This window comes from Perca fluviatilis, chromosome 8 (genome assembly GCF_010015445.1).
Source record: "Perca fluviatilis chromosome 8, GENO_Pfluv_1.0, whole genome shotgun sequence".
Lineage (NCBI taxonomy): Eukaryota > Metazoa > Chordata > Actinopteri > Perciformes > Percidae > Perca > Perca fluviatilis.
This window is the reverse complement of record NC_053119.1, coordinates 8,564,063-8,590,125: the sequence shown is the minus strand read 5'-3', so window position 1 is coordinate 8,590,125 and position 26,063 is coordinate 8,564,063. Positions and strand designations below refer to the sequence as shown.

The 26,063-nt window shown below is 40.5% G+C and overlaps 1 protein-coding gene and 1 non-coding gene across 2 annotated transcripts; both read left to right on the top strand.

Moving 5' to 3' along the window:
• The first annotated feature begins 752 nt into the window (after window positions 1-752).
• On the top strand, window positions 753-25,341 carry eif4g2b (eukaryotic translation initiation factor 4, gamma 2b). Its single transcript, XM_039808914.1, has 21 exons — window positions 753-862; window positions 2,868-2,933; window positions 5,799-5,924; window positions 11,160-11,262; window positions 11,408-11,539; window positions 11,943-12,009; window positions 12,100-12,251; window positions 12,423-12,533; window positions 13,026-13,208; window positions 13,369-13,410; window positions 13,610-13,751; window positions 14,066-14,220; window positions 14,366-14,479; window positions 14,970-15,098; window positions 15,490-15,594; window positions 16,052-16,267; window positions 16,857-17,115; window positions 19,886-20,090; window positions 20,804-21,012; window positions 22,665-22,786; window positions 23,633-25,341. The coding sequence occupies exons 7-21, from the start codon at window positions 12,168-12,170 to the stop codon at window positions 23,696-23,698; spliced, it is 2,142 nt and encodes a 713-aa protein (XP_039664848.1). The 5' UTR covers window positions 753-862; window positions 2,868-2,933; window positions 5,799-5,924; window positions 11,160-11,262; window positions 11,408-11,539; window positions 11,943-12,009; window positions 12,100-12,167; the 3' UTR covers window positions 23,699-25,341.
• Window positions 14,695-14,872, top strand: LOC120564825. The gene has a single exon (XR_005640162.1). It is a non-coding gene; the product is annotated as a small nucleolar RNA SNORD97 (small nucleolar RNA).
• Window positions 25,342-26,063: the final 722 nt, after the last annotated feature.

The window sequence follows — 26,063 nt, the reverse complement described above, 5'->3', positions numbered from 1 at the left end:
TTCGATCTAAATAGCAAAACAACATGGGGCATCTCGGATTAGACCGTAACAACATGGGGTATATCGGATTAGACATAAACTCTATTCCAATGTAACTGCAAACTATTCTCTTCACTTAAGGTTACACACCCGACGAAACCATTTGCAAATTGCTTAAAAACAATTGTAAACATCTGACCAATGTCGTAACGTAGGTTTTTACCAAACCTAGCTAGCTAATTAGTTGTTAGCTGACGCACCTTTTGATTTGTTGCAGCACGGCAAAGAGGAGCACAGAATTACAGAAAATACGTTTGGGTTTTTCTAAAACCACTTTTATAATTTAGGAAAGAAAAAAGGTCTACAATAATAAAATGTGTATACATGCACAAAACCGCGAAAGAGGGGAAAAACATAGGCCTTGGAAATATACAAATCTAATATTGAACTCCCATGTAAATAAAGTGCTGTGTGATGAACGTCATTTGTTGTCACTGTGCCAAGCACGCCAATCAATGCTCATCGCTAATTTGTAGTGCGTGACGTATCTGTTTTTATAATTTACTTAAGTAAGTGTGTTGCTTTGATAATTTGATTTTTTTCATGTGAGTGGCAAGGCCTATAACAAAGAAATGGCTACTGAACTGTTTATCAAGCTAAGTTGGCTAAATGACATCATGTTGGACAACTCATCCTGCCCTATTTAATAATGTAGCATATGCGTGGTTTTCCCCAAGCAATTACTAATTGCACTCCCTTTTTCTCTTCCTCAGCACCGTTTTCCCCCATCCCCTCCTATTATTATTATTCTTTTGAGTATTCTTCATTGTCAAGCCGCCAAAGTGGAGAGTGCGATTGCAGAAGGGGGTGCTTCTCGTTTCAGGTAACAAACCAAAGCTTGGAACAGAAAATAACAAGGACATCTTTTTCTTTTCCATGGTTAGCCCTTTGCTAGCTCTGCCTGTTGGGCAGGAACGTCCGGCCTTTAGAACAAAACAGGATGTTGGAAAGCTAAAAATGGCTGTCAGATACTTCTCTTTGTGAGACCTTTTGAAAAGAGGGGCTGGGTAGACCTACTGTACGTGGGAGAATTTCTGTCCTGTTGGTTAAATATTGGTGGTGGCAGCACTGTCAACAGGATGTCTCGCACCTTGGATTAAATTTGGAAATGTCCAGATTGCGGCTTCAAATGATTTGGGATACTGGATGTTAAATGTATAAATCATCTGGGGAGATTTAATTGTGCACCTTCTAGTTTCACATGTTATTTGGCAGTTGGCAAATTGGTTGATCATTCAAATGTTTTAAAAATGCCTTGAATAAAATTTCACTAGGCTTGCAGACACCCTGGATATACAAATAATCAGTCCCAGTCACCAGTTGATATGCTGCATTGACTTGCAGTTTAACACACTGTCATGGAAATCTTTAGTATTAATAGACCATGATGTCTATAATCTAACAGCAGCAGCAGAGCAGTCAGTGTAAAGAATGGCCTGTTCTGCTTTTCAACTGCACCTGAAACCATGCATGTCACCATAGCTTTTGTGCATGACAGTGTTTTGGTAATTGAAGTGATGTTGTTTCATCCAATCCATCATCTAAAATCATGACAAATCTAATGATGATTTTCAATACTGATTACCATGAGTTCATCTTCTGATAATTTAGGTTAACAGTGCATGCTTTCTGCTGATTGAAATTGACAATAGGTTTGTAAGCATTAAATCAGTAACTCTCAAACTTGGTTTCATCAATGAAACATTCTGTAAAAGAATCAAACGGAAGCCAGTTACAAAATCATACACTATTGCTCAGCTGTGCCAACAATACAAATTAATGTAGCAGAAAGGAGATTTGCTTGAACTCAAACTTTGGAAAACTGAAAATGCTGACCAAACTGCCCCACTAAAACGTGGAAGTGGCGTAACAGAAAACCAAATTAATGCTAATCAAATAATGGATTTATATGCAGAGCATATATGGAAATCACAGAACTATATTGCACATTAGAATAACACGGAGTAGCCTTGGTGGCTTGTGGTTCAGATGTAGAGTGGCCCCATTACCTCATGGTTAGCAGTTCAACCCCAGGCTGTCACATGTCAAAGTGTCCCTGAGCAAGATAGTGAACCCCAAGTTTCTCCCCGGATGCTGTATAAATACTGTAGCTGTCCACTGCTCCTAAAACTAGCATGGGTTAAGAATGCAGAAATAACATTTCACTGCAATACTTTGTGTATGTGACTATTGTGTATGTGAAATTACGAATTTGTTTGGATATGAAAGTACAACATTGGCTAAATCCAGACTATGTGTAGACTCTCCTCGGCTTTGTTCCACTCAGTTGACGGACTTGTGCATTAATGCACACGCCATCACCTTAGATGTGCTGCATTTAGCGTTGCTCTATGACTGTGTGCATTGCATCTCTGGCTCTCCAACAGCTGATTGTGACAGTCACTAGAAATTTCATCATTCAATGTTTATTTATGAAGCTATTAGCCAGGCCGAGCGATTATTCCTACTTTCAGTTTAAGTCAATGGTGTATTGGTTTTCTAACCTCAGTTATAAAACCTAAATTATCTTCCTCAATACAAGTGCAAGGATACACCCAGTTAATAGTTCAATCTATATATAACACATTTGACAAACATTTTATATCTTTATGGCTGATTGGTATTGTATTCTTACAGATCAGTTTTCTAATTGTGCATTTTGGGGGGGAGTTTGAAATGTGTTCAACTCATTTGTAAACAGGATGTTTTTCCTTAGTTTTTTGGGTGTGACTAATGGCTAAATGAATGAATAAGCAGAACAATTCATCTTCGAGCTTGCGCAGTGTTACACGTATCTAAAGTTTTCCCTTCCTTGTGTGCTTCTACAGTGCTTCTTCGGGGGGAGGAGGTGGTAGGGGCGCACCTCAGCACTATCCCAAGACTGTCGGCAACAGGTTTGTCATTTGAAATTTTTCTGGAGCACCCTCAATGTATAGGGATTTAATTATTAGCACTATGGCACTAGTAGTGTCCCCCACTGCAGAAAAAGTGGACTCGACAACTTTGTTGATTTAAAGGGCTCAAATTCCAGGAAACTTTGATTTGAATACTCAGGAGTCCTGTTACATGATGTCAGTCAACTGCAGATAGCACATGCATGTTTACCAACCGGGCAGTGTGGGATTATTTTTACAACTAAGGGTAAAAAAGGAGGAACTTGTTTTACAGACCTTGCATTGGCAACAGAGTACAAATACAAATATTGTTTTGACGGCGCATTATTATCTACTTTCAGCTAGGTCTGTCGGAACAACTACCGGTAGTCGAATATAATTGAAATGGTACAACAAAAAAACATTTGTATTTTCAAATGTGTATATATTTTTTTTATTTTTTTTTTTATATATAAATGCGTTGGCTAAAGTTTCTCGCCCTGGTCGACCCGCATGTTAAAACGAAATGCTTTTCTCACGTCTGAACAATAAAGGACAGAGTTAGAATTAGCGGGAATGGGCAACACAAGGCATTGTGAGTAGGGCTGCAACTAACGATTGATTTCATTATTTTCTCGGTTTAATCGATTAGTTTGGTCTATAAAGTGTCAGGAAAAAAAATGGGGGGAAATGTCGATCAGTCGATCAAAGCCCAGGCTGACGTCCTCAACTGAGTTATTATCATTAATTAGCTCGTTCTCGTTTCATGACTGCATCGCAAATTATACGAGCTCCGCTGAGAGCCTAATGGAGAAAGCTAATGTTAACGTTAGCTAGCCCTTCAGCTGTCGGTCAGTTTCGACTTCATATATTAACTTCTAATAGCTGTATTCGCATTAACGTGACTATTTGCAAGAAATAGTTTGCCAATTAACGGCTAAAAAAAATAAAGTAAAAAGTAGTCCCAGAGCTGTTTGGCAAGATAGCAATGCCGTTAGCATGGTGGCTAACACTAACAGTACGTTTGACATTTTGGCTGTGCTTTCAAACCGTCAGTGTGCTAACCGAGCACCGTTAGCCTTTACAACCCAGACGCTTTACTACACTCGTTAGATAATGTTTCATTACAGGGTTCTCTGTTGATTGAGTTTTTTTTTTGCTGTTTTCTTGTGGCTTAAAATGAATGTAAACCAATTGTTGTGCCAGAAATGCAATGCGCCATGTCGTATGGGCCCCTTTTTGAGGCTAAAGTTGGAATGCCCTCTAGTGGACAGAATGTATAACAACACCCACATGCTTATGGTGTCACTGGCCTGAGTATTGCAGTAAGATTAATAATAGCCTCAATTTTAGCGATAAATATTATATTTAATGACATTCTAATGGTAATGGCATAGAGGAAGATTGACAGCTCTACATCCAACACCTGAAATTTATTTCAAGTATTGTGGAGATGTGGTTCTTCTCTTATTGTGGCCTTTCTGTGCAAGTTGGACACAAGTTGATAGATCATGTAGTGCACCATTTGTAGTACGAGTGTGCACCCACTTGTAAAGTAAGTAGTCAATACATTGTGATGTACATTTTATTTTTAATCTGTCATTCTTACTATGTTTCCCTCCTGCACTGACATTTACCTTTTCTGCACATGCCTATAATCAGTCACAATTATGGAACAACGTTTAGAAAACCAAACAGAGGGGGCTTTTGGTGTTTACCAAACCCTTTATTTGCCAGGAGCAGCAGCGATAACGTTGGCTCTCTCATCCGCTGTGGAATTGATGCATTTGCAGGATGGCTGTACAGCGCATTGACAATGAATGGAGCATTGTAACTCATTTGCATGCCAATACTCACTCACATGCACTTTTAATCACTTAGAATCACACTAAGGTATGTAGGCCCACATTAGTCATCCTTTCATATCTATAACATTTCCGAAATGAAAACGAAACCAATCCCACTTTCTGTCTGACAGGTCCCGTGTTTGCACTATACGCTATAGTATCAGGAATGTCATTTCTGTGACTCATTTGACCAAAACACTAACGTTTCTAAATTGTATTATTTTTTTAGGTTGGTGTGGATGTGCACAATCAGATGGCAAGTTGTGTGTTGACTGTTGAACTAAAAGACGCACTGTCAAGGGAGAGATGGAGGGACAAATGTATTGTAAATGCTCAGGGCGACTTAGTGTCCTTTCGTTTGACAAAATGTGATAATGTGATCATTTGCACCATGATTTTTTTTGTTAACCATTTAGTTTACTTGCCAAAATAAAATGCTGAAATTGATTACACAGCTCAGCATTTGTTTTATGCATTTAATGTTCAACGCTGCAGTTTATATGCTGCTTACAAGTCAAAACAGCATTGGATAGAAAATAGATGTTATTTTTTTTCTCGTGGAAAAACAATTTAGTTGTGGGAGTTGCTGACAGAAACCTGAAATTTTGTGTTGACTGAACAACCCACAGCGCAAATGACCGTAGTATCACTGCTTACAAAACATTTTTCTAAAATAACACACTAAGTGTACGCCGTTTTGTGAGGGTTCAAGTTGTCAGATAAATCTGGCTGTGAATAGTGTGTGTGGGGGGGGGCTGCGTGTGTGCTTGCTGCTATAGATGACCCATCAGCAATAACGAAAGGCGGACTTGGCGGTTATAGTATCCCTGAAATTCCTGGCGGTGCTAGTGTTAAAGGATTTTGTGCTAGAACAATAACTGTATTTCAAGGGCAGTGTATTTTTATGTACCAGCCATGATGTCACCAGATTCTGTGATTCTCTCTGTCTCTCTCTCTCTCTCTCTCTCTCTCTCTCTCTCTCTCTCTCTCTCTCTCTCTCTCTCTCTCTCTCTCTCTCTCTCTCTCTCTCTCTCTACAGCGAGTTCCTGGGGAAAACCCCAGGGCAAAGCGTTCAGAGATGGGTTCCTTCACGAAGCACTAGACGAGATGTCAACTCCAGTAATGAAAAAGAGCGACACGATGCAATCTTCAGGAAAGTGAGGGGGTAAGGTCAATCAAGCCTGTATGCATATTTGAAGAGTTAATGATCCATCACCACTGACCAAAAGCATACGTATATGTTTTTGCAATGTCCTCCATGACTTTTTTTTTTTTTTTTATCAAGACTAACCCAGAAATGGTGTGCAGGGATTGTAATCACTTGTCCAATTCTTGTTAAATTCACAAAACCCATGTGATTAACGGTTTGTGTGGTTTGGCTTGCCAAATTCAATTCAGGATAGCCAGAAGAGCTTTTCTGAAGAAAAATGCCAATAAATGTTTTGAAGAATAATCTTACACTTTTGAACAGTCTCTTGAACAAAGCTTACAGGATTAAGATCAGGTTGATTTAAAGAAAATATGTAATTACTGTCAGAAAATCAAAATTCCGCTTCCCCTAAGTGCTTTTTGTTATTCAGTCACAAAGTAAAGATCAGGAGGGGTCTTATTCATAAAACCGTGCGTAGGATCCTTACTAAAAGAATGCGTACGCCCAAAAGCCAAAAATGGACGTACGCCAAAACAAATTCAGATTTATAAAACCGTGTGTACGCACACCTGTAAGCATTGTTCCCTTTATAAATCAGAGACTACCTACAAGTGTGCGTACGTGAATCAGCCTCTTATCCCGCCCTGTACACGCCCATTTTTAACCATAAATAGTCAATGCAAAGCAGCTCATGAATGCTGATCAGTATGTTAATGGACTTAATTAGCTTCGATATACCAGACCTATATGATATGATATGATTCAACAGAACTATATATATTATATCCAAACAAGCCTTAGTGATAAAGATTATATATAATATTTATATGAAACACTTAGCTGTCTGCCATTTCCCTCTGGCGAGGAGTGGCGAGGACCTTTTTATTTGGACCGGGATGGCACGGTTCTGGCGCGTTGCCCTCTCTACTGGACCCAATTCAGTACATAGATCCAAGAGAGCAGCTTTAGGGAATTTAAATCGGTGTATTAGCCAGTCATCATCATGGTCCCTGAAGTCTCTTTTTCTCCTGATTCTTCCATTGCCGTAGTCCTCCTGCAGGGCCAGCAGTGCCATCATGCAGCATTACGCAAGGGGGTCACCGCAGTATTTATACGTTTACCATATATTGTGATCGTTAACACCTTGCCAAAATCGCAGCATCAACTAGTGGTATCCCCCACCCCGAGATACAATTCAAAGACGAAAGTCTTTGACATTTGATTATATATTATATATGTTATTTACACTGTGTTCTACAGTTATCTAATGCTAGGGTATTTGATGCTATCCTGTATTCCATGAAGTCGGGCCATCTCCTCCGTAGCGGACAATGTGACGGTGAGACAGCGCCGATTAAATATTAAGAACAAATTTTGATTTAAGATTTGAGTTGGATTTTACAAGGTGTTTATGGAACAAGTATCACCCAGTACAAAAGCAAATAACACTGCTGGATTTAATCTTCATGATAACGTGGATGATATGGAGTGAAAAGATGTGCGTGAGGCATCAATATTTGAAAATCTTACGAGGAATTGTTATTCCCATTTACTTTCTGCAGTCTGACATCAGTTCATCACCTCACCATCTGCGTCGCCAATTCCCATTGTCTCCAGAATGTGCGTACGCATGGGTCAGAGTTTGCGCGAGGACCGCACATTTCTCCCATCAATTTTATAAATTGCAACCTTTTGCGTGGGAAGTGGCGTATGCACATTTTCAGCCCCATTTTGTGCGTACGCCACTTTTATAAATGAGACCCCAGGAGTTTGGAAAGTTAATCAGTTGTGTTTTTCTGCTACTCGTGTGCTGCTGCTGCTGTTGTTGTTGTTGCTGCTGCTGCTGTTTCTTCGTCACACACAGATGATTTTGTTAATCAAACAGTGTTGAATTGCGTAGTTCTGCGGTCACTGCAACGACATGTGCTTTGCTAACGGCACTCAAGCCATGTTCCCCTCTGTGTCAGATGATGTTTACAAGTTAAAAAGATAAAGAGATGACAGAGTTTCCCCTTAGGAATTTAGACTAGCTGGTGGCCACCACAGGAGGCAGGCGTTAGACTCTGCAGCCTGAGCTCAGAGAAATTAAGTGAACTACTGTCCATTAGATTTATGTACAATCATTTAGCCACATTTAGATCAAATTGTTGTTTTTCCTGTTGTATTATATACAGAAATGAAAAAGTTAGCATGTGGTTATCCCGCCACATCTTCTTGGGCATGATTCCTCTTGTTGCTAACATGCTTTTCTAAATTCCTGATTAGGAAATCAAGGTGCCTAAAATAGGGATGCAGCGATCCGACTTTTTCAGTACCGATACCAATACCTGGGCTTTGGGTATCTGTCGATACGAGTAACGATCCGGACCAGTGTAATTAATAAGCTGTGTGCCTCTATGTGTGGAAGTGACTAGAATCATTCTTTTGTGTATAAGGCAACATCAGGCTTGACTTAAACATGGCTTACCTTACTCTGTAAAACAATATGTAACAAATAAACATGGAGAGAAGTTAACTGAATTTTTTTTATTATTTATTATGCGCACCAGCACTTGGGGAAAAACATCTTTAGAATTAAAAGGATATGCAATTCAAAAGTTTTTTTTTTTAATGCAGAAACAAATTGGTCAAAATTAAACAAGAAATTTGAATTCTATTATATAGTATATAAACAAAGAATTGAATTGAATAGATGTGCCCCATTGGTACTGCTACCCTGATCCAATTTGAGTCAGTATCTGCCCGGTATCAGTATCGGTGCATCACTAGTCTGACATTGACTCAGTCTCTGTAAAAACAAACCCAGTAGAGAATGAGAAAGCCAATGTGGATAATGAGATTTAGTAAACAAAGCCTGTGGATTGATAAACCATTATTAATTGGCGTCTGTTTCACTGCGTCACAGCAAATGAAGTGATGCTCCAGCTTTCTCCAGAAGAGTGACTTAGTGAGTGCTTAGGCTGTGAACGGTTATAGGATGGTTCATGTATCACGATTTGAAGCAAGAGCGACTGATCAGACACCCAGTAGGATGTCAAAACATTGATAACATTATGTCGTGCTGACCAAGAGGGTAGGCGAGCCTCCACAAAGCGTACCTCCTATGGAGCCATTTTGTTGCTAACAAGCCATTGTGTCGACTTACTGTCGCATAGTAGACAAATTACAGTATAGTTAGGAGAAGCTTGCAGGCAGTTTTGACTTACATTAGCTGTTTAAGTTTAATTACTAATGTTAACTAGCATTTTAGTTTGCAGTAATTAGCCTGTGCCTATGTTATCTCCTTACATACAGTGCCTTGCGAAAGTATTCGGCCCCCTTGAACTTTTCGACCTTTTGCCACATTTCAGGCCTCAAACATAAAGATATAAAACTGTAATTTTTTGTGAAGAATCAACAACAAGTGGGACACAATCATGAAGTGGAACAAAATTTATTGGATATTTCAAACCTTTTAAACAAATAAAAAACTGAAATATTGGGCGTGCAAAATTATTCAGCCCCCTTTAGTTAATACTTTGTAGCGCCACACTTTTGCGCTGCGATTACAGCTGTAAATTCGCTTGGGGTATGTCTCTATCAGTTTTGCACATCGAGAGACTGACATTTTTGCCCATTCCTCCTTGCAAAACAGCTCGAGCTCAGTGAGGTTGGATGGAGAGCGTTTGTGAACAGCAGTTTTCAGTTCTTTCCACAGATTCTCGATTGGATTCAGGTCTGGACTTTGACTTGGCCATTCTAACACCTGGATATGTTTATTTGTGAACCATTCCATTGTAGATTTTGCTTTATGTTTTGGATCATTGTCTTGTTGGAAGACAAATCTCCGTCCCAGTCTCAGGTCTTTTGCAGACTCCATCAGGTTTTCTTCCAGAATGGTCCTGTATTTGGCTCCATCCATCTTCCCATCAATTTTAACCATCTTCCCTGTCCCTGCTGAAGAAAAGCAGGCCCAAACCATGATGCTGCCACCACCATGTTTGACAGTGGGGATGGTGTGTTCAGGGTGATGAGCTGTGTTGCTTTTACACCAAACATAACGTTTTGCATTGTTGCCAAAAAGTTCGATTTTGGTTTCATCTGACCACAGCACCTTCTTCCACATGTTTGGTGTGTCTCCCAGGTGGCTTTTGGCAAACTTTAAACGCGACACTTTTTATGGATATCTTTAAGAAATGGCTTTCTTCTTGCCACTCTTCCATAAAGGCCAGATTTGTGCAGTATACGACTGATTGTTGTCCTATGGACAGAGTCTCCCACCTCAGCTGTAGGTCTCTGCAGTTCATCCAGAGTGATCATGGGCCTCTTGGCTGCATCTCTGATCAGTCTTCTCATTGTATGAGCTGAAAGTTTAGAGGGACGGCCGGGTCTTCGTGAGATTTGTAGTGGTCTGATACTCCTTCCATTTCAATATTACCGTTGCACACGCGTGCTCCTTGGGATGTTTAAAGCTTGGGAAATCTTTTTGTATCCAAATCCGGCTTTAAACTTCTCCACAACAGTATCTCGGACCTGCCTGGTGTGTTCCTTGTTCTTCATGATGCTCTCTGCGCTTTACACGGACCTCTGAGACTATCACAGAGCAGGTGCATTTATACGGAGACTTGATTACACACAGCTGGATTCTATTTATCATCATTAGTCATTTAGGTCAACATTGGATCATTCAGAGATCCTCACTGAACTTCTGGAGAGAGTTTGCTGCACTGAAAGTAAAGGGGCTGAATAATTTTGCCCCATTTTTCTCCAGTTTTTTATTTGTTAAAAAACTTTGAAATATCCAATAAATTTCGTTCCACTTCATGATATTTTTTTTTTTTTTTTTTTTAAATGTTATTTTTAAAAAAAAAAAAAAAATTTTTTTTTTAAAAAAAAAAAAAAAGATTTATTGATGCTTCTGTCAGATGTCAGACCAGGGTAGTACTGTGGATACCTACACTCTCCGTCTCTGCAAGATTGGGAATGATTGAGATTTCTCTTGGCACAGCTAACAGAAGACTTCCAACTTTCAGACAGGTTTCTCACGTCACATCTACGTCTTCAATCTCAGTTGGAGGCTGCTCAGTAACGCTCAGCCCTCACTGGAAAAGTGCTTCTAATAGACTTCACTGGTCTCCGTGGAAATCTACGACGTCACGTTGTCCATTTATTTTACTGTCTATGGTGCGCTAACATCTTGATCTTGCATACTCCTACTGACTTCCTTATCTTGCTGCCTCTCCCTTCCACTCTTGTTTTCTTCTTCTCTAGCATACTCAACAAACTCACGCCTGAGAAGTTTGACAAGCTATGCCTTGAGCTCCTGAACGTGGGCGTAGATTCAAAACTCGTCCTTAAAGGAATCATCTTGCTGGTAAGAGTACATTTTTATTCTTTAGTCCTTTTGCTAAATGGAAATGTATTAATCCGTTTTTTGGCTCCTAACCATACACCCTTTTAATGCCCAACTGGTCCATCTCTGGTTTTCTCCCTTCTCTCCTCCCCCCTCTGTGGTTTAGATTGTAGACAAAGCCCTAGAAGAGCCCAAGTATAGCTCGCTCTATGCTCAGCTATGTCTGCGCTTGGCAGAGGACGCACCAAACTTTGATGGCCCTTCATCTGAGATCCAAACATCCCAAAAGCAGAGCACAGTAAGTGTGGCTGTTTACCATTTGCTGCACAGTTAAGACTTTTTTTTTTTTTTAAGCCTTAAGTACATTTGTTCTCCGCCTTTTTTATATTATATCACTACTGCCACTTCTGTTCTGCTGAGCAGGCTGTAATAAATACCACTCTTCCCCTGATAAAAGCTGATGTTTTTTTCTTAATGCTTATTTTGTTGTTATTAATACCTCCCTGCAACTCAATTGTGAAATGAATATTTGTCATTCATATGTATACTATTTCAGTAGTGAAAGCGAAACTCGTCACACGTCCTGTCGGACTATAAAAGTTGTGTCCCGACAAAATATATGCTCCATATATGCTTCTGTTGACAAACTTTGCCTTGAGTTGCTTCTAACCTATGGATGATGTTTTATTTTGCTATTACAGACCTTCAGAAGACTACTGATTTCCAAACTTCAAGATGAATTTGAAAACCGCACCAGAAATGTTGAAAGTAGGTTTATGTCATTGTGTGTACAGTATCTTTGAGCCCATTTCATCATAGCCTGTCAACTGCTTATGTCTGCTTCTCCTCTCCGTTCAGTCTATGACAAACATGACAACCCTCTTACTTCTGAGGAGGAGGAGCAGCGTTCCATTGCCAAGAGCAAGATGCTTGGCAACATTAAATTCATCGGGGAACTTGGTAAACTCGACCTCATCCACGAATCTATCCTTCATAAGTGCATCAAAACAGTACGTGCACTCTTTTATAATTGTTGTTCGTTTTGAAATTCCCTCCCTTTTTTTGTAAAAGACTGCTCATCAAGAGTTGGAATCAAAAGAAATACTGCATACCTTCACGAAAACCAGAGTAGAGTACCTTGTATGACCCCTCTGCCTTCCCTCTCTCCTCTTCTTCTGAAGCTTCTGGAAAAGAAGAAGAGAGTCCAGCTCAAGGATATGGGGGAGGATCTGGAGTGCCTCTGTCAGATAATGAGAACCGTGGGGCCGAGACTCGACCATGAGAAAGCAAAGGTAACCGTGCAAGCCTTTCATGGCACCAGAACCATCTGGCTGTAAACCGTATGACGTTAATAATAAAAATAATAATATTAACGTGCACAGAGACCACAAACTTGCAAAAACTTTTTTCATAGCCTTTTTATAATTGAGCGAGTTACTTATGATTTTGCATTGCAGAAGTAAAAACTTAAAACTTTAGTAAAGAACTTACAATTACTATAAAATGATCAGGGCACTAAACGCAAACCACACATTTAACTTTTTGGTTTTGGCTGGCTAGTTTTTTGTTTTTTATACTCTGCCGGCCTCTTTTCTCTGTGCCTTTTGTGGTCCTGTCTGGGTCGACTGTCATGTCGGGGCCTTGCTAAGCTCACCGTCTGGCTGCACACAGACTCACCTAAAGCCCCACTTGGCTCACAGCCAGTGCTAACCTAAAAATCTGCTGCCATACTGTATGTACAATGTCTGCCTGTCCTCACTCCCCCCTCTCCCCCCTTTCTCCAGTCTTTAATGGATCAGTATTTTGGCCGTATGCGATCCTTAATGAACAACAAGGAGTTGCCCGCTAGGATCCGCTTCCTGCTGCAAGACACAGTGGAACTGCGAGAAAACAACTGGGTCCCCCGCAAGGCTTTCATTGACAACGGACCAAAGACGATTCACCAGATCCGTCAGGAGGCAGTGAAAGTGAGTCCAGTGAAGTGATGGAGCTCCTTCTTCATATTGCCCACATTTTGGGATGATTAATAGTTAATGTCCAACATCCGAAGCCGAGGTTGAGGCATGCCTGTGTTAACGGGCCCCATAAATAAACCTGTAACATTAAAACCCTCTCTCCCTTACAAAGAAGCAGTTTCTTCACATCAGCAAGCAGCCCATTGTGAGAAATGTGAGTCAGCAGGACGTTGTCCTCACACAAAAATATGCACAGGATGTAATTTAAGTTTCCGGCTTGATAACAAACATGTCGTTTAGTGTGGAGTATGGAACTTCCTCGAGTTAATGTTGGAAAGAAAGTTCTGGGTTGGGCTTGTAATCATGTTATGGACAATTTAATGACATTACCTCTGTTCTGTGTGTTCCTGTAGGATTTGGGTGTTTTCATCCCAGCACCCATGTCTCAGGGGATGAGGATGGACTTCTTCCTGGAAAGCCCCTTCATGCCCAACAGAATGAAACTGGACAGGGAGACTCTCGGGGGATTGGCTGATATGTTTGGGCAGATGCCAGGTATAGGCTATGTTCCTCGGTGTCTCTGCCTTTTGTAGCTACATCTCGTCATGTTCGCATTTCATTTTCATGTTATTCTTACAAGCATTATATACAGCTGTTTACAACGTTTAAATTGCCTCAAGAATAATGCATTTTGAAGTTGTTGTGGTACACAAAATGATGAGCTAAAAGTGATACAAATTAGTTTGATCTATTTTTATGATCACCTTTGGGTGGTAATTTTATATAATACTCCCAATGTGTCTTCTGCTTGGACCCGGTCTTCCTTGTAAAATCTCTATTAACATCATCTCTGTACTTTGTTTACTCAGGCAGTGGGATTGGAACTGGCCCGGGGGTTATTCAGGATAGGTACTCGCCCACTATGGGACGCCATCGCACCAACCCGCTCTTCAACGGCCACATCGTCCCTCAACCACAGTCACAGTTCGACGCAGGGCCAAAGTCTTTTGTTAAGTCCAACCAGGTAATCCTGCTAACAGATTATTATTATTATTATTATTATTATTATTATTATTATTATTGCAAACCGTGATTGATGTTTCTCGAACAATTCAATTGAGTTAAAAGTTTATGAAAGTTATCCACTATGCCCATGTGACCTTTGACAGGTTCAGAACCAGCATTTCCTCAACCAGAACCAGAACCACATGGCCCAGCAGCAGGTCCAGTCCAAGGACATGCCTCCACGATTCAGCAAGAAAGGACAGCTCAATGCAGATGAGGTAACTGGAACTACTTCGTAGCTGTGATGCAGGATATGGACAAAAGCATAAAGAAAATAAAAAAAAATTGTCCTGAGGTGTACTAAACAATATATAGCTTATAATTGAATTTTAATAAAGTTGAAAGGTGCACCAGGCCAGATCTTTTGTTAAAATACTGCTCAAGGTAAAACGTGTGTATCATACAGTCCTGCCTGCAGGTTATTTAAATCTCCATGCCCAGTGATTATAAAAAGACGCGTTATTCTGAGGAACACAACCTGCTACCAGTCTTTCTTCTACCGTGTACTCTGTCTTTGATCTCCATCTTTCTTATCCTTCTTCCACTCCTTCTCCTCTTCTCTTCAAACTGGCAGCTGGTCCGCTGACTGCGATTATGAGATATGAGGGCATGGACGTAGCTAATAGGCAGATTTAGATTTTTCTTTTTTTAAAAGAGCATAACCAGTACTAATTTATGTTTTGTGTTCATGTGTTTCTGGTCCCCCAGATCAGCCTGCGGCCTGCTCAGTCATTCCTCCTCAACAAGAACCAGGTACCCAAACTCCAGCCCCAGATCCCCACCATGATGCCTCCCAGCGCCCAGCCCCCACGTACTCAAACCCCCCCTTTGGGACAGGTATGAGACGGTCCCTTCTCACTGTTTGACTCTTGGTTATTTTTAACAGTCATAAACCTATACAAGACGGTAGACACACAATGAAAGAATACAACAACAAAAAAAGTGTGAAAGAAACAACGTTTATATAGATCACAAACTTTTATTCGATGCACAGCTAGGACTCACGTGTCCACCATTTCCAACATCAGAACAGATTTGCACAACCGCGCATGCGCTAACCTGCACACACCGGGAACCACCTTGTGCCGTAGTGAACAGTGTAGAGTGGAAATAATATGTTAGCAAAAACAATGAAAGGAAAAAAGAATCTTGGCCAAACCAATCATCATCATCATCATCATTATCCTCATCATCCAATGTTAGGGTTTCTTTTATCTTTTGCCCCCAGCCTCCACAGCTTGGCCTGAAGACCAACCCTCCGCCCATCCAAGAGAAACCTCAGAAGATAAACAAGAAACCACCTCCTGCCAAGGAGGAACTGCTTAAAATGACGGTAGGCAAAAACAAAAATTGTAAATCTTTCAAGAACTGCTGCAATACATAAATAATGGAAAATTGTTCTACAAAAAAAGACTGCAAGGAGTGCAATAAAGAGGAGGAATCAGGAAGGCAAAACAGCCTATTGCCACAACCTACACCACTTGGTTGGACTAAAAAATGTTTAACTGACCTTCCCAAACCCATCTTGAAGAAGGTAGTATGTGCCAAAAAAGTTAAATAATATACCTAAAATAAGATTTCATTAGGAAGTCTTTCCTTTTTCTCCTGTCTGTAAAGACCACAAAGTTATTCAGATCATGAGACGGATCATGAGACTGGCTGCTCGTCTTTTAGAAGTAGCACTTTTGTGTTGTCATTGGTCCGCAACCGAGCAGTTGAGTTCTCATTTTTCACGTTTGGTGATCCAACTGGCCACAGCTCATTTCTATGCGCTCTAATCTCTACTTCAGGAGGCGATGGTGACTGAGTACTTGAACAGTAAGAACCTGACCGAGGCTGTGAGCGGCGTGAGGGACATGAAGGCTCCCAAGCACTTCCTGCCGGAGATGCTGAGTAAGATCATCGTGTGTTCCCTGGACCGCCCCGATGAGGACAAGGAGCACGCTAGCACTCTGATCCACACGCTCCGCACTGAGGGCCTCATCACTGGAGAGAACTTCATGCAGGTACAAACATCCAGCATTCCTTTTATATCCGACTCAAACTAGTTTCGCATTGCCAGACCTTCCTCCACAGTGCTGCGAAGGAGGGTCTAGTCCACACAGAAAAGCGTGCTCTGGTTTATTGGCATTTCTTTAAACAGAAGAAGCAAAGTGGAAAAAAAAAGATCAGAACAGACAAAACCGTTAAGAACAATAAAAGCAGTATTAAGCTAGGAGGAAACACTAAGTAAAATTCATATATGTTGACTTTACAAACAGAATTAATGTATTATAAATAGTTTTAGTGCTGACATGTACTGTATATGTATTGACCACCCAGTGTTTTAGCTGCATAGTAAAAGATTCAATTTTATGTATAGTATCAAATCATAACAAGATGTACAGTATATGTGTTTAACTGTCTGATGTGGTTTGATATTGAATTCCACTCTCTTGACCCTCTGATGGACCAGGCTGACTGAACTTTTTTCCGCAGCGGAATAACACGGTCTCCTCTTGGGGATAGGAGGCCTGAATTTGTAGTTATTTCGAGTGGAATGATTATGAAGTTTGTAACATCACGATTAATTCTGTGTTATTTCCTCTCCTGCAGGCTTTCCTCAACGTCCTGGACCAGTGTCCCAAGATTGAGCTGGATGTGCCCCTGGTGAAGTCCTACCTGGCCCAGTTTGCGGCTCGGGCCATCATCGCAGAGCTGGTGAGCGTGGCGGAGCTGGCTCACCCCCTGGAGAACGGCACACACTTCCCCCTCTTCCTGCTTTGCCTGCAACAGACGGCCAAGCTGAAGGACCGCGAGTGGCTCACCGATCTCTTCCAGCAGAGCAAGGTCAACATGCAGAAGATGCTCCCAGGTACTTGATGCTCCTGCTACAGACAGAAACCTACTAACACAGCATCTAACCCATTTCAATCTTAACAGATATTTTATTATTATTATTATTATTATTATTATTATTATTATTATTATTATTGGGTTGCTGCGGGGTTGTGGTGTTGCTGAATAAATAAAAACTTCATTGATTTACACATCATTCACACTATTTATGAGGGTGTCCAAACACTGTGTGACCACTAGCACAATTGTGTTTTAGTGCACATATTTTTTGAAAAGAATTAGTAAAAACATTGATTTTAGGGCTGTCCCAAACGATTATTTTTTAAACAATTAGTCCAGCGCTTATTTTTTTTGATTAGTCGACTAATCTAACAATACATTTTTCAATTAGTGATAATTTTCCCATTGCTCAATTATTAACAATTTACACAAAACAACAAATTTCAATAAGGTTCAAATCTCGATTTATTCAAATTGTTTAACACTGCACTGTTCAAGTAAAATTGTTTTTTAGTGCAACGTGAAGCCAGGTGTAGGCTATCAATCCAACGACAAAATAAAGTCACTTTCAGGAGTAATACAGAAATAAAAACTTAAATGGAGCAAGTGCAAAAAGAGTAGCCAGTTTTTAACAGTAGGTAAAATAATGAATACACTCTAGTTGAACAGAGAGACGGAGGAGAGCAGGGAAAGGAAATGCAGAAGAACTGGTTTTAAATAGCATTTGAAAAAATGTATAACGCAATGTGGCCGGTGTTGATAGTGTGGCGCACCGCCACAGATTAGTCTATGTGGGAAACCCCGATCTCCTACTACCTGAGCCCCGTCTGTATGTAACGTAGAGCTTTTTCTGCGTCTCTACGATGTGTAACGTTAGACAGCCAATCACAAGCATTGTTAGATGTTGGTAGAAGCATGCTGCATGCTAATTGGCTCACGGACGCTGATGGGATTTACTCCTTAAGTATTTGGTATTGAATGACAAGACATTTTTCAATACTCAATACTATGGAGGCAATTCGGTCGGTGCCTAAAAACAGGGTTTCTGCAGGTTTCACAAAGTCAAATGTAAGGCTTTTTAAGAACATTATGAATGAAATTTAAGACCTTCATCACAACCTCAAAACCAAAGTCAGATGTCCGTCGGGAAACATCTGAAACAATTCCCTTATTTCCTCATTGGCATTATAGGACTTGGGTCTAGATTGGCTGCAATAAAGTTGCATGTTGGTTTCCTTTTGTAGTCCTAACACAGCAAATTATATTTGGACTAGCGACGGAACAGAATAAAACCAAAAAAATCATTCTAAATCACTACGGGAGCATTTCAATGAGCATTACTGTAGAGGGTTACATTGACATTGGAAAATTAAGACTGGTTTGAAATTATTTGAGACCAAGGTTATACTAGGTGGGGAAAAAAACATTGTCGCTAACTAAAATAAAAAGGAGGCATTACAAAAAACGATAACTAAACTAAAGACAATTGTCGCGTAAATGTCCTTAGTTTTCGTCTTTGTCAATGTCTTTCACAGAGCAAATAACGTTTCGACCATAGACCTTTTATTCAGTCTATGCTGTAGACATATAGTTTCCGACTGGGAACCCAGAAATTCCGACATTCCACGTCAAATTGAACACATGTCCATGCCCCTCGCCTGGCATCATGGCGGTACTGAAAGTCGGAAGAAAGCGGCAGAGTCCTATTTGATTATGACTGTGTCAGATAAAAGCAAGTGCCTCGCAGTGGAAGGTGGTAAAATATGTGAACAATTTATTAAAGGGGAAAAATCCCACAAATTTGAAAGTACATTTCAGAAGCGCGCACAAGGAGGCTAACTTAGCTTACCTTAACAAGCAGTGACGGGGAAAGGGGGACACAAAGACCCCTTCCCCCGAAACAGAAGCTAACCCTGGGCCGGTACAGGTCATGGATGTATGGGTACAGGGCCAGGCAGCATGACGGAGACAGCCGCAGGACACAGAACACTACAGGAGGGCTTTCACCGGCGACCCGATGGCTGCTGGTTAGTAAATACGCAGGAACGCCAAAAGCGGGAGGAAGCGTGGGTTAATATGTGTGTTGATACTGGGATGTCTACACAACTGTGGGAGTCGACTGACTTCAAAAAGTTCAACACTTTACTCAAACCAAAGTTTGAAACACCTGTTCATGTCTGTCTTCTTTAGTCTATTGGCTATTTAGGTTTTTTCCTGGAACACGTCACTTAAACATTTTGTGCTTTATTATTATTATTTCACATCGTCCTATGAAGACTGTTCACATATTTGTGCTCATCATCATATGTACATTTTATATACTGGTGTTATTGTTGAATACATTGTGGAAAAAAAAAAAAAAAAAAATTTTTTTATTTTTGTGTTGATAAAAAAAAAAAAATTTTTTTTATTTTTTTAAATTTGGCGAAAAAAAAAAAAAAAAAAAAAAAAAAAAAAAACTAACACTAAAACTAATAAAAAGTAAACTAAGCATTGTCAAAAAATAAACTAAACTAGCAAACCCGCTTTAAAAACAAATAAAAATTAAACTGAATTTGAAAACAAAATGTCAAAACGAAATAAAAACTAATGAAAAAATGCAAAACTATAATAACCTTGTTTGAGACACAATACTTCAGCAAATGTAAGACTTTTTAAGGCCTACAATTTTGATGTTGAAATTCTAGACTTTTGTAGACTTTTTAAGACCCCGCAGAAACCCTGAAAACGTATTGAATTCAGTACCCAGCCCTGCTTCTGAATTACTGACTTGTTCTTCCTGGCAGAAATCGATCAGAACAAGGACCGCATGCTGGAGATCCTGGAGGGGAAGGGCCTGAGCTTCCTGTTTCCGCTGCTGAAGCTGGAGAAGGAGCTGCTGAAACAGATAACGGCAGACCCCTCTCCACAGTCCATCTACAAGTGGATTAAAGACAACATCTCGCCCAAGCTTCACACTGACAAAGGCTTTGTCAACATCCTCATGACCAGGTAAATGTACAGCCGATGCGTTTCAAGTTCATTTTGATGAACACTGAGTTTACGTTGATCAACTAATGAATTTAAGTGCAAGGACCGCTAAAGGGGTCTGTGTTTCAGGCTTTTTTTTTTGACCAGTACATCTTTTGGCATTCCCACTACCTAGGGCTGCAACTACTATTGATTATTTCTATTATCGATTCATCCACCCATTATATTCTCCATTTATCGTTTGGTCTATAGACTTATTTAATTTGGGGGATTGTTCAGGTGCCGCTGGATGTTCCTCATTTCGGTGATGTCCGTTACCTTCCGCTTTCTTTGTGTTGGCATTTTGACAACTCCGGTGGATTTCTAAGGACTATGGTTAACTGCTCCTCAGATCTCTGCAGGGTAAATCCAGACAGCTAGCTAGACTATCTGTCCAATCTGAGTTTTCTGTTGCATGATTAAAACAACCTTTGAACCTTCACACGTTCCACCAAAACACATTCCTTCCCGAGGCTATTTTGCAGCGGCACCGTTGGTCCGTTCAGCGCTTAGCGCCGCCCGTGACCATTGTGATTGGTTTAACGAATTGCCAATAAACCAGAGCACGTTTTTCTCCCATCCCGGAATGCTGTGTGGACTAGCCAGACCCTCCTCCGCAGCACTGTGGAGGAAGGTTCTGGCAATGCGAGACTAGCTTTAAAGTAACGGACCGTTGTCTTCTGCTCTTGTCCCAGTTTCCTCCAGTACATCTCCCAGGAGCTGTGCATGGGCGAGGCCGACGAGCAGCTGGCCGCCCCTTCCAAAGAGCAGCTGGAGCAGGAGAAACAGCTGCTGCTGGCCTTCAAGCCCGTCATGCAGAAGTTCCTGCACGACCACACCGAGCTGCAGGTCAGCGCTCTCTACGCCTTGCAGGTGCACTGCAACAGCAGCGCCTTCCCTAAAGGTACAGTACTCCCAAGTCTTGGGCAGTCCACTAGAGCTAGACCCATATAGCCGCTATTAACTTATTGCAAATATGTTGGTGTACTTGTGAGACGATAGTATTTGCAGTACATATATGCCAATATAAGTTTGAGGTAGTTAAAAAAAAAAAAAAAAAAGAAAAGTGTCTTCATAGTTACATTAAATAGTTTGTCCACCAGAGAGCGCTGACAACCATGAATTGTCACGCTCTGTAATTCATTTGGTCATAATTCTTGGTCAAATATGTATTCATGGGGGAATCTTGATAGCTCACCTGGTGGAGCGGGCACCCCATGTACGAAGGTTCAGTCTTAACCGCAGCGGCCCTTTGCTGCTGATGTCATTTCCCCCCTCTCTTCCATTTCACATCTCAAGCTGTCCTGTCTAATAAAGGCCTAAAATAGCCACAAAAAAAATGGATTCATTAGGGCTGTCAATCGATAGAATTATTTAATCCCACAATTATCCTAGTTAACTCGCGATTAATCACACATTAATTTAATTGCACATTTTTAAAAATCTGTTCTAAATTTACTTTAAGAGATATATTTTTCAAGTTTTTAATGCTCAAGTGGTATTTGAGACTGGACTGCCCCATTGGTAACTCGATTCACATCGACAGTACGTGCAAATACCTTTAGTCTTGTGGAGAGAACCATCTGGGAGGGCTTTGACACTGAACTTGCCATTCAAAAGACTCTTTTCTTCATCCATTTTTGTTCCGCTCTAGGATCTTTGTTTCTGCTAGCCGTCCCCTCCTGTTCATGGATGTATTGTAAGATCCGACCCGCTCTCGTTCCGCCCTCTCGTCCCTGCCTGTCTTGTGACAGCCCTAGTATTCATGTAGAAGAATGGATATTGGGGCGACCTCTACCACCCAGTAAGAGTGTGCGCCCCCATGTAGGCTGAGTCCTTTGCAGCGGCCTGGGTTCGAGTCCGACCTGCGGCCCTTTTCTGCGTGTCATCCCCCCCATCTCTCTCCCAACTTTCCGGTCTCTGTCCACTGTCACTGTCTAAAGAAAAAGAATGGATATTGACTGTTTTCTTTTGGGTTTTTTTAAACGTAGGTATTGCGTCGATCTGTTGAGATATGCTGTCTACAGTTCCAAGTAGGGTTGGGCGGTATCCAAATTTTGATACCGTCATACCTCCTCCCTATTTTACCGCGGTATACGGTATTACCGTGACTAATTAAAAATGATGATCTAAGGCTCAGACGGCGTCACCAAACTGTTGGCTTGTGCACCGTTCAGAAACTGAATACTAATACTGAAACAATAATAACATAACAACTTACAAAAAAACTACTTTCTCCTCCACACTGTCACATGATGACAACCACACATAATTACATAAATTATATTTAATATTTAATCCTTGTCTCCTATATAAGTGCATTGCATTTTTTTAATGATGGTATTGAAACTGATAGCGTTGTTATTTTTAAGACCCCGCGGTATACCGTATTACCGCCCAACCCTAGTTACAAGTACAGCAGTACTGGTTAAAACGATGATTTAAAATGTTTGTCATTAAAGCACCATATCCTACTTTATTTTGCTAGTAGAAACAAAATCATTTTTAGTGAAGACATTCAGTAATGGCCTTTCCTTTTTTATTCTTTCCACTAAGGCATGCTGCTGCGCTACTTTGTCAACTTCTACGACATGGAGATCATTGAAGAAGAAGCCTTCCTTGCATGGAAAGAAGACATTAGCCAGGAATTCCCTGGAAAAGGAAAATCTTTATTCCAGGTACAGTAATGCCATCACGGTGGGATTTTTTATTGTTTCTCTCAAACATTTGCGGTAACGGGGTTGCTCTCATGAAAATAAATTGCCACTTGATTTGTGCGACTGAATATCCTCAGTTACGTATACACCAGGGATGCACCGAATCCAGATTTTTGTGGTTCGGCCGAATACCGAATCCACTGGTTACAATTCTGACGAAACCGAATCCTACTCCCATCCTCAGTCCATTAACACAGTAAACACATTACTGAAGTAAACAAAAACACCAGTTTTTAGCTGTGACTGTCCTTCCTTTGCCGTACCTGAAGTTGCTGCATTCTGGCTGCTGTCTGTAGAGTCCTTCATGCACAACTCGTATTCTTTTGGATGTTTCATATGCAAATGTCTTAGCAGCGGCGATGTTGCGTATTGTTTAGGGTCCGTGCCCCCACGAAACAAATCAGCATTGCAAATTGAACATGTAGCTGGACTTGAATGGCCTCTTTTGACTGAACGTACTGCCAAACAACAACTTTTTCTGCTCATGAGTTCCATTTTCACTTTCTCACAGCCTACTGCATTGAACGGGCCACCTACGTAAACACCTTCCCGTAATCAACGGCGGCGTCATTACGTCGACCAGCGTAGTGCAAGCGTAGGGTTCAGTTCGGTGGAAAAAAATTCTAAGGTTAGGCAGAAACCAAACTCCGTCAAAAAGCCCAATATTCGGCCGAAGACGAATCCTGGATTCGGTGCATCCCTAGTATACACATCATGTACAAACCTTTTTTTTGTACGAGACTGACAGATGTACTGTATGTGTGATTATTATTATTTTTTTTTTTCACTTGGTTTTCCCTCCATCAGGTCAACCAGTGGCTGACCTGGCTGGAGACAGCGGAGGAGGAGGAGTCGGAGGAGGAAGCAGATTGAGAAACCACGAAGAAGCATCACGGTGTAGAAGATCGACCTATTCTTATTAGTACACTCGCCTTTTTCATTTTATTTAACTCCATTCTTAATTTAACCACTACCACGTGGCACTTAGCTGCTTCTGTTATGCAAAATATAAACGGAAAGCTTGTACCTGTAGGGCCTCATGTGTTACCACCCGTTACCGTGACGATGGGGTGAGAAGCATCATTTGATCTGTTGCCTAATGGAGGTTTGATTTTGGATCTTGTGTCCCGATCAGCTGCATGAATTCTAAAGTCTGGAGTGGCTCAACCATCTTTTTTTTTTTTTTTTTTTTTGTCTTCTTTTTTGAAGTGCGTAACTTTTTTTTTTTTTTTTTTTTTTTTCTCTCCTCCATTTCCACTTAATTTTTACTGATTGGAACTTCCCCAGTAGGAAACGGCTTTATTTAACAACGCGTAGGATTTCCCCCTAAATAAATCAAATGAGTGGTCGTCTTCACTAATGTTAGTTAAACGCATTAAGACTGTTCCCAAAAGGTGTCGTCAGTGACTGGCCTAGTGATCCCATGTAAGGGCCAACGCTGGATTCCCTTCCATCACACTCATGTGAGCCTTCAAAACAGCAAAGGAGATTATATAGTGTAAAAAAACAAAGACAATATGTGACATTCAGCATTTTGTTTCAGAAAGTATGATGGATGGAAAGGGGGGGCCCACTAAAGTGAGAGTGAAGCATAAGCTGGCAAAGCATTTCAAAATGAATTAATGTGCGTGTTTAGTCAACTTATGCTTACTAAAAAAAAATATAATTAAATAAAAGTGCTTTTGTAGTCGCTGATAATGAGCATCTTGCTTTCTTTGTGATTCCCCCTTTCGTCATCGGTCCCTTTCTTGGATGAGTGGTTGCAATACTCGCTCAACGATCCTCCTCATGTTACAATATTTCAAGAAGTTGTAATCATTGGTGTACCGCAGTAACGTTTCAAAGTTGCCTGTATTTCTACCTCTTAGTAAGATGGGCTTGTTTTCGTTTATTGTGCTTGGATAATGACCTCTACTAAGAATAACCTATTATTATTATTATTATTATTATTATTATTATTATTATTATTATAGCCCAAGCAGATGCTGAAGTTTTTGATTTAGTCTTGGCCTAATTGCACAATAAATGTATGGAAGCAGACTTTTCCTATGAAGCTTCACGTGGTTTACAAGTATTAACTATTTGAGAACTAAAGAAAAGCTTGTTTTTTTATTTTTTATTAATTGGACAGCTCGGCATCCTCTTCGAGAAACGATAAAAGGTAGGCTTTCAGAGTTCCTTCTCACTCAGAATTTGGAGTAACCGTGTGAAAGTGGCCTGTTTATTTCGAATGCTCCAATGTGGAAAGTGGAACAAGTGCATTTTTTTTTATGTTTTTCTTAAATTGGCAAAGTGATAGCAAACCGTTAACATAGGTTGTAATTGCCTCCCCCTCACTAAACTAAAATGTGTCTAACTGCTAAATAAGTTTGACTTTTTCCCCAACAACTGTGCAGACAAGCCATGCTTAGGTATAAGACAATGGATTCGGATCATATTGTAAGGTATTCAAAATTATTGTGAACCTCTACTGCTTTAATGTCAATAAAGTCCAGTACATGAGCACCAAAACTTCACTTTTATTTGCACTGTTTTTCTTCACATTTTCAAACTCTGTATCAAAATCCTTCACACTGTAACACACTTCAACGTCTGAGATGACCACAACCCTCTGCTCGTCTGTCAACTACACCGTAACATTACAGTGTCGGATATCTATCGAAGATCTCAAGACATTTCTCATTGCGTTTTTATTCATTTTTTTATTGAATTTACCTTCTCTTCTTGACCACACACCCTGGTAAGTGAAAAACCAAGGCATGATTGCACTATACATTTTATAAGTGCTGTACAAAATGTTCAAAAAGGTACAAAAACATGCCTTTGGCATTACGTACAAGTCGTGTGTCACCGAACCAAACGCTGACTGTTATTTAAAGTGCTCATATTATGCTTTTTGGCTTTTCCCCTTTCCTTGTGTTTATAGATATTTTTTTTGTGCATGCTATAGGTTTAAAAAAGTGAAAAAGCCCAAAGTCCACCCCAAAGGGACTTACCATCTCAAACAGAAAACACTGTTCACAAACTGCTCCAAACAGCTCTATTGTAGTCCAGCCTTTACTTCTGTGACGTCACTTTGTAGCGCGTTATGCTCGCCTAGCTGCTAGCGTGGCACGCCCTCATACTCTGCTTCAGACTAGCTAGCAGTACTTACTGAGCATGTGCGACTTGCAACAAAGATGGAACAGAAGTGTGATGCCTCACTCTGTGGCTAAAACGGAGAGCTCAACACACGGTG